The sequence below is a fragment of the Cnephaeus nilssonii genome (genome assembly GCF_951640355.1).
Source record: "Cnephaeus nilssonii genome assembly, chromosome: 5".
NCBI classification, from domain to species: domain Eukaryota; kingdom Metazoa; phylum Chordata; class Mammalia; order Chiroptera; family Vespertilionidae; genus Cnephaeus; species Cnephaeus nilssonii.
This window is the reverse complement of record NC_137076.1, coordinates 7,022,504-7,037,225: the sequence shown is the minus strand read 5'-3', so window position 1 is coordinate 7,037,225 and position 14,722 is coordinate 7,022,504. Positions and strand designations below refer to the sequence as shown.

Here is a 14,722-nt window from a genome sequence, read left to right as displayed (position 1 = left end):
CTCTTTAGAAGCAGTTTGTTCTGGCTGGTGAGAAGAGGGGTCAGAAAGAGTTGACTCTTGAGAAGGACTAGATGTGACATTGCTACCTTTAAGATGGTCACGTGAGAAGGAATGTGGGGGTCTCTAGGAGCAGAGTGGCCCCTGGCTGACAGACAGCAAGGGAATGGGGGCCTCAGGTGTACAGCTGCAACAAACTGGGTTCTGCCAATAACCTGAAAGCAGATTCTTCCCCAAGAGCCTGCAGATTACAGCCCAGGCCAGCGGACATCCTGTTCAGCTTGTGTGATGCTGAGCAGAGAGCCTGGGCAAGCCCATACAGATTTCTGGTCTATAGAACTATGAGATTATAAATGGGTGTTGTTTTAAACCACAAGTTTGTGGTAATTTGTTATGTAGCAACGGAAAACTAATACATCTTCTCTTATGTATTTTTCTACCCTTTTCTCTCTCCAGGCTTTACTCTATGTTTTTCTCTAAGCTATCTTTCAGACCACTAATTCTCTCTTCAGTTATGTCTAATATGCTGTTAACTTCATAATTCGATTACTGTATCTTACAGTTCTAGAATTTCTATTAAGTTTTTTTAAGTTTTCAGTTTCCCACCAAAATTTTTTCATCTTGCCTTTTACCACCCTGAACATAACATCATAGCTATTTCAAAGTTTGGGTCCAATAATACCAGTACACGCCGTGGATCTGGTTCTTTGTTGTTTGTGCTGTTGTCTGATCTCCTTGTCTGACTACTTGTCTTTGATTGTGTGCTGAAGCTCGCACTTAGTAAACTGTTTGCCATCAAGAAATAATTTGATATGCAGTATGATGCTATCTTCCTCCAGAGAGAATTTACATTTACTTCTGCTGGAGGTCACCTCAAGTTCAAGTTCACAAGTGAGATGATTTGAAGCTGAGTGGCGGTATCCGCAAGCGCCTCTTTCTCTCTGGTTCATTCTTATTTCTAGGATGCAGCCCTTTACTGGACCCAATTCAAAGCAAAGGAAGTTCACTGCACCCCTTTAGAGGACCCTACACTCAATCCTGTCTCCACACCACACAGATAGGCCAAAGCACTATTCAATCTCTCCGCTGCCCACGGCCGAATTTTCAAATGCCCTCAAGGGAAAGACAGCCCCAAATCCTGGCTCCCCTCTTTAGACTTCTGTCCTTCCACAAATCCTGGCTGAATACTTCTTCACTCACCCACACACTCTCTAGGGCAAATGCTGCACACTGGGGCTGGAGTGAGTATGTTGAGAGCCAACCGACACAACTGTTTCAGAGGCGCACTTTAATTAACACCCCTATTTGCAGCCACCCGTTTCACCTTCATTGTCTGTATCTGTCATCACTATACCCACAGTCTCTTTGGTGCTCTACTACTGACAGGTTCTCTTCCTTGTTGCAAATGTCCCACCCACTTATTCTCTCTTCCTCCGCTGTTTTATCTGCATCAAGTTTCCAATTATTTTTCATATTTCAGAAACTTGTTAAAGGCTCTCATCCACCGATTACTGTCCTCTTGTTCTCTTTGTTTAGGTGTGTAATCCACTAGCTTAAATCAGAAGTTCCCAACTCATTTTAGGGGTGAAACTATTAAGGCCCCCCAAAACACATTATTTACTAAGGTCACCAAAAACTACCACTATGAGGATCAGAGCTAGATTTAGAGCTCAAGTCTCTTGAATCACAGCCTTTCTATACCTTATACCACACATCTTCTTTATCACAGAAATTTTATTATAGACATTGTTTTTATTTATATTAATATAGAGAAAATAAAACAGGGTAATAATAGGGCAACATTCCTGCTTGTACAGAAATAGAAGAAGCAAAAAGAAAAAAGAGCTCTATCAACCACTCCATATTAAGGTTTTAAATGATATTAGATCTAAGATTAAACACATTTTTTAAAAAGGTCAATACACCCAGCCAGTGTGGCTTAGTGGTTGAGCATAGACCCATGAACCAAGAGGTTGCTGGTTCGATCCCCAATCAGGGCACGTGCCCAGGTTGAGGGCTCGATCCCTGATAGGGGGTGTGCAGGAGGCAACCAATCGGTGATGTTTCTCTCTCTTTGATGTTTCTATCTCTCTATCCTTCTCCCTTCCCCTCTCTCTAAAGTCAATAAAAATGTATATAAAAAATATTCAATACTTCATAGGATTATTTCCTAAAATAAATAATCTTTATTATTTTGGATGGACAACTTGAGATTTTAGAAGGCAAAAGGAAAACTGAATATATATGAAAGAAATGTACACACATTTTCCCCACTAGAGCTGCAAAGTCTTGGAATTACTTAATTTTACTGTATGGCTTGCTGATATTTATGATACTTGACAATGATAAACATTTTAAAACTTATTTCCTAATTAATTTTACTAACATTTTAATGAACAACAGAAACAATAAGTCAAAGACAATTATAAAAACAATTCAAAATTAGGACTGAAATACTTTATTATAATTCCAGCTCTTCCATTTAATCCTGTACTGGTATCTGTTCTTTGGTTTACTTGAACACTGTCCCTATGACTTTATAAAGCTTTGGTTTAAATAGATGATTGACAAGTTTTGTAAACAAGTTATTATTGCTACTATATTCCTCAAAAATGTAAAAATACACATGCCCCTTGTATTACTTTCCTATTGCTGCTGTAACTGATTACCACAAATTTACTGGTTTAAAACACACATTATCTTACATCTCTGGAGTGTGTGTGTGTGTGTGTGTGTGTGTGTGCGTGCGCGCACACACACAGACAATCAAGCATTTGGTTCAATCCAAGAGGAAACTCTATTCCAAGTGTGAGCTGAGATCACCTGGGGGACATTTTATAGATGACATAAATCCTGAAAGACCAGGAAGAGTATCTAAACAGACCCAGCGGGCTTCAGAGGAGAATCCACCCAGGAGACACAGTGGGACCCAGGAAAAACCTGCCATACCTGCAGGGAAGGGATCACTAAAGAGAAAAGGTTATCTGAAAGTTAAGGCTTGATGACAGGAACACTCAGGCCTTTATGTCACTGATGGGGAAGGAAGGGGTTTGGCTGGCACCAGTGGAGTTTCTTACTCTATACAAACAGCAGGATGAGGTAATAACAGACCTCCTTCTTGCTCCATGTACAAAATACTTTTCTTACTAGAAACTTAGTACACAATGCTAATATCCAAGGTGCCGTGCAAAACAGAGCCAGGAAAAAATCCTCAGAAGACACGTGGGGGGAAGTATCATGGGAAAGGTTTCTCTTTCAACCCAAGGACTACCAGTCCCAGCACCACCACTGCTGCAGCTCAGCAGGCCGACAAAGTCTCAAGGCCGGAAGGCAGACAAGCAGCAGTCGGCCAGCTCCCCTCAGCCAGCACAGGCTCTGGGGAAAAGGAGCAATAAAGTAATTAATCATGGAGACCAGGTCTCCAACCACCTACGACCAACTTCTGTGATGGCACTTCATCAAAAGACCAAAAGATGAAACATCCCAAGAGTCTAAGAATAGTTTTCATAATTGTATAAACATCTCTAAAAGGAAATATCAATAATCTGAATCAAGTTAACCAACTAGCCTCTTTTCCACGTATCCAGTAAAAATAAACCAAGCAAAAACATTTTAATTTGGTAATGAATAACTGGCTTGGGTCACAAAGTTAACTACTGACATCAAAGATCATGACTGTTAGCTGTACAAGGGTTTGTGAAGGACTGTCTTAATCAATTCAAAGTAATAACTTCTTTCTTGAGCAGAAAAGAGCAAAACTTATTTTTTGACCTTTCCTTAGAATCAAAACTCAGGCTATGAACATGGAGATTTCCAAAAGATGAGACTTAGGATGGTATAAAAATTTGTCTCTACATATTTCTTTCTTCCTACCTTTCTGTATATGAGATGAAAACTGCTCCTACAAATACTAATAAAATTGTCATAAAATCATTTAAATAAAAATATTAAGAGTTAAGTGAAATTACTATTAAGATTCTGTCAATGTCTATCTAACAAGCTACTACAAGAAAATTACAACATATGCAATACAATAGTATTAGGAGTTAAGTATCCATTAAAATTACCAATATCCTTAGTTTAAGGCACCTTCCAGTTTACTTTTATTAAAAATAAATTTTATGGAGCAAAGATTCACACAGACATAAAATTAAGCGTTTTAAAGTACATTCACAATGTTGAACCATCACCATGTCTATGTAATTTCAAAAGGTGTTCATCATGCCCATGAAGAAAACTCCATGCCCATGAAGCAGCTGCTACCCATTCCTCCTTCCCCCTTGCCCTTGTTAACTACCAATCTGTGTCTGTCTCTATGGATTTGCCTACTTTGGATATTTCACATAAATAGACTCATATGCTACCTTTTGTGTCTGGCTTCTTTCACTTAGCATGTTTCTTAGGATCACCCATTTGTAGCATGCATAAGTGCTTCATTCCTCTTTATAAATAACACTAGAGGCCCGGTGCACGCGATTTGTGCACTGGAGGTGGGGCCCTCAGCCCGGCCTGCACTCTCTTGCAGTCCAGGACCCCTTGCTCCTTACCGCCCACCTGAAGCAGAGGCAGGAGAGGCCCCCATCACCACTGCTGAGCTTGCCAGCCGTGAGCCAGGCTACTGGCTGAGTGGTGCTCCCCCTGTGGGAACGCACTGACCACCAGGGGCAGCTCCTGTCTTGAGCATCTGCCCCTTGGTGGTCAGTGCATGTCATAGCGACCAGTCATTCCTTTTGGTCAATTTGCATATTATGCTTTTATTATATAGGATTCCATGTATGTGTATTGCATAATTTCTGTATCCATTCATTCATTGGTGAATATTTGAGCTAGTTCCACCTTTTGACTATTGCAAATAGTGCTGCTATAAACATCTGTGTACAAGTCTTCATTTGAACATCTGTTTTTAATTCTTTTGGGTATTTATGTAGGAGTATTTAATGGATCATATGGTAATCCTATGTTTAATCCATTGAAGAACTTCAAAATGTTTTCCATAAGTGGCTGCACCATTTTACATTCTCACCAGCGATGTACAGGGTTCCAATTTCTTCACATCCTTGTCAACATTTATTATTTTTGGTTTTGATTATGATCATCCCAGTGGGTGTGAGGTGGTATCTCATTGTGGTTTTGATTTACATTTCCCAAATGACTAATGCTGAGCACTGTTTCATGTGCTTATTGACCATTTGTATATCTTCTTTGGGGAAAAGTCTATTCAAATTCCTTGCCTATTTTTGAAATTGTAGTTTTGTTGTTGTTGAGTTGTAAAAGTTCTTTATGTATTCTGGATACTAGACTCTTATCAGATATATTACTTGCAAATATTCTCCCATTCTATAGGTGTGTTTTTTTTTTTTTTCACTCTTCTGATAGTATCCTTTGATGCACAATTTGATGAAAGCCAATTTTTTAATTTTATTGCTCATACTTTTGGTGTCATTTCTAAGGATTCAAAGTCATGAAGTTTTCCCCATATGCTTTCTTCTAAGAACTTTATAGTTTTAGCTCTTATATTTAGTCACCGACCCATTTTTAAAATATATATATATATAATATTTCAGAGAGGAAGGGAGAGAGAAAGAAACATCAATGATGACTCGGCCAGTGTAGCTCAGTGATGTTTCTCCCTCTCTCTCTCTCTCCCCTTTCTTCTCTAAAATAAATTTTAAAAATCTCTTGTGTTTTTTTTTTTAAAAAACACATCAATGATGAGAGAGAATCACTGATCGGCTGCCTTCTGCAAGTCCCACACGAGGATTAGGGGATTGAGCCTGCAACCCGGGTATATGCCCTGACTGGAATCCTCCTGGTTCATAAGTTGATACTCAACTACTGAGCCATGCCAACCGGGCATCACTGACCCATTCTGAGTTACCTTTAACACAATGTGAGGTAAGAGAACAGCTTCATTCTTTTGCATGTGGATATTCAGTCGTCCCAACACCATTTCTTGAAGAGGCTGTTCTTTCCCCAATGAATAATCTCAGGACCCTTTTTTAAAATTGGGCCATAGATGTATGGGTTTATTTAAAAAATTTTTTTATAAATTCATTAACTTCCCATCTTATAATTCTATCACTGCTTTACCAGAGAAGATTTAGTTTATAATGGCATATTAGGAACTTTTGTTTCAAAACTAGAATTTTTAAATAAGAAATACATATCCATAATAAACATATATAATTTCATTATTAAACATGCTTTAAAAAATAAAAATGAGAAGTAGCATATGCGAATTGAAAATCAAAATCAATCTCTGCAAAATTGTATTTTGTAAAGTAGCATGTGATTTTATTGTTATTAAAGTCATGTGTAATGAAATCATTAATTTTAACTGCCTACCCTTTATACAGCCTTCTGTTTTACAATTAACTATTAACTTCTATTCAGCTCTTAATGTAGGTGTCACATTAAATGTCCTTGATATCAGTCTTGCAGAATTACCTGTATCAAATTACGGTCCAATTCCAAATAAGAGATGGATTTTATAACAAAAGAATGCTTTATTGCCTGGCCGGGGTGGCTCAGTGGTTGAGCTTTGACCCATAAACCAAGAGGTCATCAGTTCCATTCCTGGTCAGGGCACATGCCCAGGCTGTGGGTTTGATACCCAATAGGAGGCGTGCAGGAGACAGCCAATCGATGTTTCTATCTCTATCCCTCTTCCTTCCTCTCTCTCTAAAAATCAATAAAAACATATTCAAAAGAAAATAAGGTTTTATCGTCTAGAACTTTGTATTAACATCAAAGTATCCCAATAAGAACCATCCATTGACTTTATAACTTCTCTTGACCCACTGGATTTAAGTCCCAGTATAGTGTGATATCACCACTATTTTAGATACAAGTTGGGCATTCCTTCCAAACCGCCTCTTCTCCCACATCAGTTTGACCAGGAAGCTCTGAACTGCCTGCCATATCCTCTTAGCTTGCAGGGCCTCCAGCCACCCAGGCCAAAGAAAAGAACTGATTTCCTTGATCATGTCTCTACAATAGAGAATTAGTTACAAACACTGGTGAAGATTCTCTAAACCCAAAACCTCTAAGGAGAACAAACTCCCCTACCACAATATCCAAGAGTTCTCTTTCATCTTGAACCCCCTGATACCAGCTATAAACACTGGGTGCTTAGCTTCATCACAGTTTCTTTTAGATGCAAAGACAATTTTGTTTTTACTGCCCAAAAATAAAGAAAAAAAAAGTTTAGCCCAGAAAACTAAGGGATAAAAAGTTTGGGAAGTGCTGATAATGGTAATCTAGAAAACATGTGAAAAACTTTACCTTGAGCTGGCCAGTGATGTCGCGGCAGCTGACTGTCTTACCATGCAAGAGACTAAGGTTCAGGGTCAGACCAACGGTTCTGACGTCCTGGGCTGGACACACAGTTGAAGTGAGACACCAAGGAAGAGATGGCCAGCCCAACCCCTCACACAGCATCCCTTCCTGGTTAATCCATGAGATGGTAATGACACTGACTGGCCTCATCCTGCCAATGAAGGGCAAAGCACTGCAATGACGGCGCCTAGAAATGAATAGGAGTGAATGGGAATAAAAGGGGAGGGGGAAAGGTGGCCAGGATGAAGAAATGAATAAAACTCCAAATTTCTGTTACAACTCACTGTCATGCCTATTACTCTAATATCATAATGACAGGGGCAATGGAAAAGAAAAAAAAAAAAAGAAACAGAGAAAACCTGATACCTGTTTAACTTATGCAGCATTCTAAGAATTTGGGTTTGTATCCTACAATCTGACTACATATAAATAGAGCAAGAGGGGAATTCAATTTAGCTCATAAACCTTTAGCAAAGAAAATAGTATTTTCATCATCAGCATTTCTAAAACCTGATGACTTAGTTTTATTTCATTTTTATTACAAAAACAACTCAATCCATACTATTGAAATAGACTGTACTTACCAAACAATTCCTTGGGCTCCCGAGCCAATCGGTTTCAACTGCTGGTAACGCTTTAGGACAGTGAAAGTTGAGTCTGCCACTTGCACACTGTAAAACTGACTATCACATTTACTGTCACTCATGGTGTAGTGTCATGTAATATTCCAAAGGCTGTAGTCGTCAGAGTCCTTAAAAAAAACACAATGAATATGCATTCTTAATGAAATTACATACATAGTGTTTCAAGTTGATTCGTATACAAGACAATGTGGCTGTACGTTCATAAACTCAGTTTGACCAAGTTCTAAACTTAAGCAACACGTGAAATATGAAATGGTATGCGACTATTATGAAAGGAAGACAATTTGAGACCTGCATGACCACATTTTACATGACTGAAGTAGAAAATAACCTCCTTTGGAGAAAAGAAATTGCGCATTTTTTTCTAGCCATGAATAGATTATGTCACTACATGATTCTCATTAGTTTGCTGCCTGTGGGACCAGCTTACAGAAAGCTGTCTCGGCCAGAGAGAACGCACTGTTTCAGATCATCACACCCACAATTCCTGCAGAGAAACAAATGGACCAGTCTTCTTTTAAGTCCACAAATTCAGGTTAAAGTGATGAATCAGAAAGCAAGTCCTATGTCAAAGTGAGGAAAAGGGGGGAGTTAAAGAGCGGGCTGGTAGAGGCTGGAGACGCGGTATGCTCCTGCCTGGTGAGAGTGGTCCTGGGGCCAGCCCGTGTCCCTGCACCCATCACTAATGGGCAATCAATAACATGGAAGCCATGATGTTCTTTCATGAGGTCTGAGAATAAGCTGGCAGCCTTGGAGCAGCCTCCCCAGGCTTTGGGCCGAGGCTGAGATGCCCACCGCAGGAGCCCACATAACTATACGGAAAACAAGCGCACAGAAAACTGTCAGGCAGCCACACTTAGTCACATGGTTCCCTGGCTCCTGTTTGACCATGTTTACTGAAGGTCAGCAAAATATTTAAGTCTGTCTTTAAAAAAAAAAATAAGTCAACTTTTAAATCATAGAGGTATAAACATTTTATACTGTTTAAAAACACAGAATTTAAATTTTAGTCTACACCACCAGCAAATTCCTGCCTGTTTGTACTATCATCTAATACTTAATGTCTATCCACTGAGTTTTTTGGAGTGATGATTTGTATTTCAACACAATGATGTCTAGCATTTCCATTAAACATGGAAATGTATTGATTACTAACAAGCCTAAACAAAAAATTTAAGTCAAATGAATAGTTTCTCCAACTGACCATTGCTTCATGTTTTCTACTGTTTTCAGGCAGTGGGCTGAGGCACAGCTGTCAGTACCATCAGCCATTGCAACTGACAGCCAGGTACCCCTCCAAGGTGTGCCTCGGGGAGGCCAGCACCGCATGACATGAACTATCACACTGCTCATGACACCACGCAGGATGACCAGCCCCAGGTTACACTGTGTTAAGTGTACATGCTGCTGTGAGGAGGGTGCCCAATGCCTAGGCGGGGACAGGTCTGTCGTACTCATCTTGGCATCCCACACTCATAGGACAGGAGGGGAGGGAGAGTCTGGCCCCTGGGACAACAGAGTCATTCAACAGACTTTGTTGATCTAACCCTTAATACAGCATCTAATGATTTCCTCACAATGCTTCTCCATTTTACTAACATCTGAAAGAATATCCTTTTCTAAAGATTGATTTGTTTTTAGACAATTGTACTCAACATTTTTGGGGTGCCTTTGTACAAGAAAGTGACAACAAATCATGTAGGAGATACAGCAGCCAGTAGGAACCAGGCTTGAAGCAGCATGTAGTTCACCATTTGGGGACGAAGTGTGAGGAATGTACCCGTTACCTATACTGTAATACAAGTTACAATGAAGTAAGGGCCATAAGCAAAATGTAAACAAAACCAAAAGAGATCCTACCCATGAGCTGGAGTGTAGAAGACAAGGAAAGCTTCCTGGAGGAGGTGGCATCTGACCTGGACTGTTTTGCCAGAGACAGACAGTAGAGGCACAGAGCTCAAGCTGACTGCTCAAACATGGTGAACTGCTCAGCTGGGCTAGTGGGGTACAAATACAAGGATAAGAGACAGACGTGGCAAAGAGGTAGGTAGCCACGGCAGCCTGCTGTTTCTCTGCCATACTGTAATACATTAGCAATGCTGGGCACTCATAAAGCATGTCCTGAGCACCACTGCGGGCAAGGTCCTGTGCCAGAGCAGTTGGTGTGAGAGCACATCCGGTGGGCACACTCAGGAAGAGAGCCGAGGCCGGGAAAGTCCTAAACCCAGAGAAGGTTTGGGGTGCAGGGAAGGAAAGGAGCATGTGCAGAGAGCTGGAGGTGCCTCTGAGCATGACAAATCATTTGAGATTTAGTTTTGCTGGATAGTGAGGGAAAGAAGCTGGAGAGAGAAAATGAGGCCAGATCACCACAGGCCCATAAGCCACCGGGAGCCACCTGGGCCTGAGCTTGAGGCTGTGGAGCCATCAAAGCGCGTGAGGCATGTGCTCTGACCTGCTTTTCAGAGAGCTCATTTGGGAAGCTGAGAAAGGGGTGGATTTAAGTGGGCAGGACTGAAGACGAGGGACCTGGCAAAAATGACTGACTCATGGCAGGTGGGGGAAAGAGGCATGGTTTGGAGGAAGAATGTACACAACTCACAGCCCTCAGAGGAGACAGGAGAAATGAGGCAAAGCGTCTGGAGACCCATGCCGAGTCAGCGAGTTCAGCTTTGAGTCTGAAATGCTAAGGGACAAGAAGCATGATAGGCCCGGGCTCCTAATGCACCCAGGACCCTCCCCCTTCTTTGTTGTAGTAACAGAAGCCTTCCTGTTCCGGCTGCCCAACTAGGGATGACATCTGCCTACTCCCCCAGTAGCCAGGTGTGGCCAGATGACCAAGAACTTCTGGCTAATGAGATGTGAACAGAAGTAATATATGCTATGCTACCTCCAGATCTTTTTTTTTTTTTTTTAACAGAAAGCTGCTTGATGTCCAATCTACCTTTCTTCCTTGCTGCCAGCTGGGGAATTAGCTGACACAGATCCAGAGATGGAAGTCACATGCTAAAGCCCCCCACCAGCCAGCATCCTGAATGATCTGGTGGCATAGAGACGCCCCCCAATCTGGTCCCCCTGCCCACAATGAGATTGGCACAAATTAATCTCAACCTTGTTGAGCAAGTTGGGGACTCTCTCTCTGCTATAGCTGCTGCAACTTATAGTTTGACTGGTACAATATTAGGTTAGCTTTTGTAAATTTGAGGAATATGGTACATTACATCATTAGGTTCAAATTATTAATTTCATCTCAAGATTTAAAATAATTTAAAATAAGTTGTCCTTATTAGGCAGGGAAAAAAGCACCTAAGAGAAAACCTGTCAAAGCTACCTTCTCTGTCAAGCTTGGGCCTCGAGAGCAGGAGAAAAAATCTCCAGGCAACCTGAGAAAACATATAATTTAGTAATTAGTGAAATCAACTCTACTGCGATTATATGTCAACAAAATGGATCTCAGCTGGGTTTCAGAGAAGTTTACAAACTGGGGAGTATAGGCATTCCTCATGAAACCACATTCCAGCACACTGAAGCTGAGGTCTGAGGTCGCTGCCTCCTCGTCCCTCCTGGTGGGCGCGGGCTCCTCACCTTGCTCCCAGCAGGGAGACCTGGTGCCACAGGCTAGGAGCTCCACCGAAGCAGGGAGGCCTGTCTCCCTCTCCCACAGCACTGCCTGATAAACGTAAGGAAATGTCTAAAGCCCTCCAATGAGCCACTGAAAAAGCTCCCGGGGACACACTTTGCTCCTGGGACTCCGCAGACCTGTGTGGCCAGTGGACGCCTAGAGGGAAGGAGTCAGCCCATGGCCTCCCTACCTTCCGTGCTGCTTCCCGGGTGCTTGCTGAATGAAATGCTCTCATCTAAAATCTCTTTCTCTCTAAGCCTGAGGCCCCTTGTAGAATCCCCTTCAAATACTGGAGTAAACTACCCATTCCATAAATACTGGTGGGGAAGAACATGCCTACCTGCTTAGAACCGAGAGTAAGAAATACTTTTTAAAAAATCTAACTCTAGTCTCTAAATATAAGCAATTTAGGTATTGCAAATATAGTATTAAATTCCCGGTTAATTTTAATAAATTTAAAAAATTGCTCCAACTACAGCTTTACATAGTTCTCAAATCTTAAAGTGGGAAAGAACAGTGCAGCGCATACAGTCCCAGTCTTGTGGGGACGTCATCTGCCATCCACTGAGCTCTCCCAGCAAACATGCTTGTGTGTAAGTATGAGGCAGGGGCTGTGAGAGCGAGTACTAACCAGACAGTCCCTTCCCTCAACCACCAACAGCATAATTATCATACTGCACCCCAGTGTCTTAGTGCGCACAGGCCGCAGGGCAGGAGCCCAGCAGAATGGTGTGAACGGGTGGGTGGACTGTATGAGTGAGAGGTGGATGTACAGGAAGGCTTCTGGAGGAGGCAAAACCTGAAAGCAAGTCTCTTCACAGTATCAACCCAGGTCTGAGGAAATGGTACTTTCATACTTGCCGGTGAGAAGTATAAACTGGCAAAAGGTTTTTTTGGGAAGAAAATATCTAATAAGATAATAACTAATGAAAATTTGAAATGCACATGACTCTTAACCTGTCAACTACGATTCTACAAATGTATTCCACAAATATGTGTACAAATATTCAAAGATGTTTGGAGCACTTCTTGTAAACCTACTTGTAAACACGAATTTAAGAAAGATTGAATAAATTATGGCATAAAAGTAAAATAAAGCCATTAAAAACAATGTAGGAAATTTGTGTATTGATATGAAACGACGTCTAAAATAAGGGAAATAAGGCAAATTAAAGCAGAGTACACTAGTAAATGTCAATCTACAGAGAAATACACACATACATACACACACACAGAAGATGCTAGCAAGTGTACAGACACAGTGGGAAATGATTCTTTCCCTTACAATGATAACTTACTGTCCTGTTGATGTGGGGTTTTTTGGTAGCCATGAACATATTTCACATTTTAAAAAACACTAGTTAAATAATTTAATCACAAAAATTCAATTTAAAAATGAAAAGCTGCCGAAACCGGTTTGGCTCAGTGGACACAGCGTCGGCCTGTGGACTGAAAGGTCCCAGGTTCGATTCCAGTCAAGGGCATGTACCTTGGTTGCGGGCACATCCCTGGTTGGGGGTGTGCGGGAGGCAACTGGTCGATGTTTCTCTCTCATCGATGTTTCTGGCTCTCTGTTCCTCTCCCTTCCTCTCTGTAAAAAATCAATAAAATAAATTTTTTTTTTAAATGAAAAGCTGCAGCAGGGTCACTTTGACAGTCGAGGGGAGGATGGGTTGGAGACAGATGAGACTGGAGGCAGGAGAGTGAGCGAGGCTCTGAGCTCGCAGTTATAAACGCTCTCCTAACAGCATTTGTGCACAGTACTGTCCCACTCTGCAAATGAGGAAACAGCCTGGAGAGCTAGAAGTGGCATGGCCTGGGTTTGAATTTAGGTGTGTTTGACTATAATATTTGTGTTTTCCCCAGTACACCACTGTAATATCTCTCATTTTAGTTAGAAAGTAGAGTGATGTGTCCAAGCACTGGTCAGGACAAGGCCAGAAAAACACAGGTCTTCACATTTCATCCTGTTGGCTTCACTCCACTTAGGCACTTTCTTCTGATGAAGACAACTCAGTCACTCACAGGCTCAATTAAACCTCTGATCACACGAAGGCATTAGAATACCCAGAACATGCAATATATAAATTAACTGACTGCTGTGATTAAAAGCAAATTTTCACAATTACCCTCTGTCCACACGAAGAGACACGACCACATGAAAACCTGTACACAAATGCTCATAGCAGCTATATTTGTAATAACTCAAAACTGGAAACCATCCAGGTGTCCATCAATGGGTGAATGGTTAGCCAGGCTGCTGTGCATCCACACCATGGCACACCTCTCAGCAATAAAGTGAGCAAACTACTGAAAAACACAACTTGGGTGGATCTTAAGGCTATACTTAGAAAAAAAAAAAAAATCCAATTGCAAAAGATCCATACTGTATAATTCCATTTATACAACATTCTTAAAATGACAAAAGTAGAGCTGCAGGATAGATTAGCAATTGCCAGGGGTTATGGATGGTGAGGGGGAAGAGGGTGGTGTGATTATAAAGGGGTAGTACCAGGAAGACCTTAGGGATGATGAAACAGTTTTGTATCTTGATTGTGGTGTGATTATACAAATCTCCACATGTGATAAAATGACAGTATTGTAAGTGCTCATTGTACCAATGTCACTTTCCTGGTTTTGAAGTTCTATATTGTTATGCAAATATACAACCATTGGGGGAAATTGGGTGACAGGTGCAGGGACCTCTCTACTATTTTTGCAACTTTTGGTAACTCTATATTTCAAAATAAGGAATTAAAAAAGAAAAGAGAGATCTGTTGAAAATATGCAGTGATTATATATACTGCTCTCCATGTAAATTCCTTCAATAGTGCCAACTGCCTTACGCGTAAAAGTATTTTTTTTAGAGAGAGAGAAAGGAATGGAGAGGTGGAGGGGGAGGAGGAGGGAGAAAGGAGAGAGTAAGAGAAACATCGATGTGTTGCTCCATTTATTTATGCATTCACTGACTGATTCTTGTATGTGCGCTGACTGGGGACTGAACCTGCAACCTTGGCGTACTGGGACAATGCTCTATCTAACCTGCCCAGGGCTTGAAGAGTAGAATTCTGATACTTAGCACAGCAGAGTAGTCTGCAGGCCCTCTAGCCCGCTTTCGGGGAAT

The 14,722-nt window shown here is 41.2% G+C and overlaps 1 protein-coding gene and 1 pseudogene across 9 annotated transcripts in view; one reads left to right on the top strand and one right to left on the bottom strand.

Annotated features, from left to right (window-relative positions):
- LOC307100408 (glyceraldehyde-3-phosphate dehydrogenase-like) overlaps positions 1–14,722 on the top strand; it is a 1,087,365-nt pseudogene that overhangs the window by 565,079 nt on the left and 507,564 nt on the right. The window lies entirely within an intron of this gene.
- MAPK9 (mitogen-activated protein kinase 9) overlaps positions 1–14,722 on the bottom strand; it is a 51,679-nt gene that overhangs the window by 30,257 nt on the left and 6,700 nt on the right. For 3 of the 8 annotated variants that reach the window (XM_079772813.1, XM_079772817.1, XM_079772812.1), the window contains exon 2: positions 7,920–8,086. In XM_079772813.1, coding sequence (XP_079628939.1) covers positions 7,920–8,041 — 122 coding nt within the window. In that variant the 5' untranslated portion in view covers positions 8,042–8,086. Of the gene's footprint in view, positions 1–7,281; positions 7,523–7,919; positions 8,087–14,722 lie in introns of those variants that run through there. The other 5 variants (XM_079772816.1, XM_079772814.1, XM_079772815.1 and 2 more) reach the window with 4 other exon arrangements.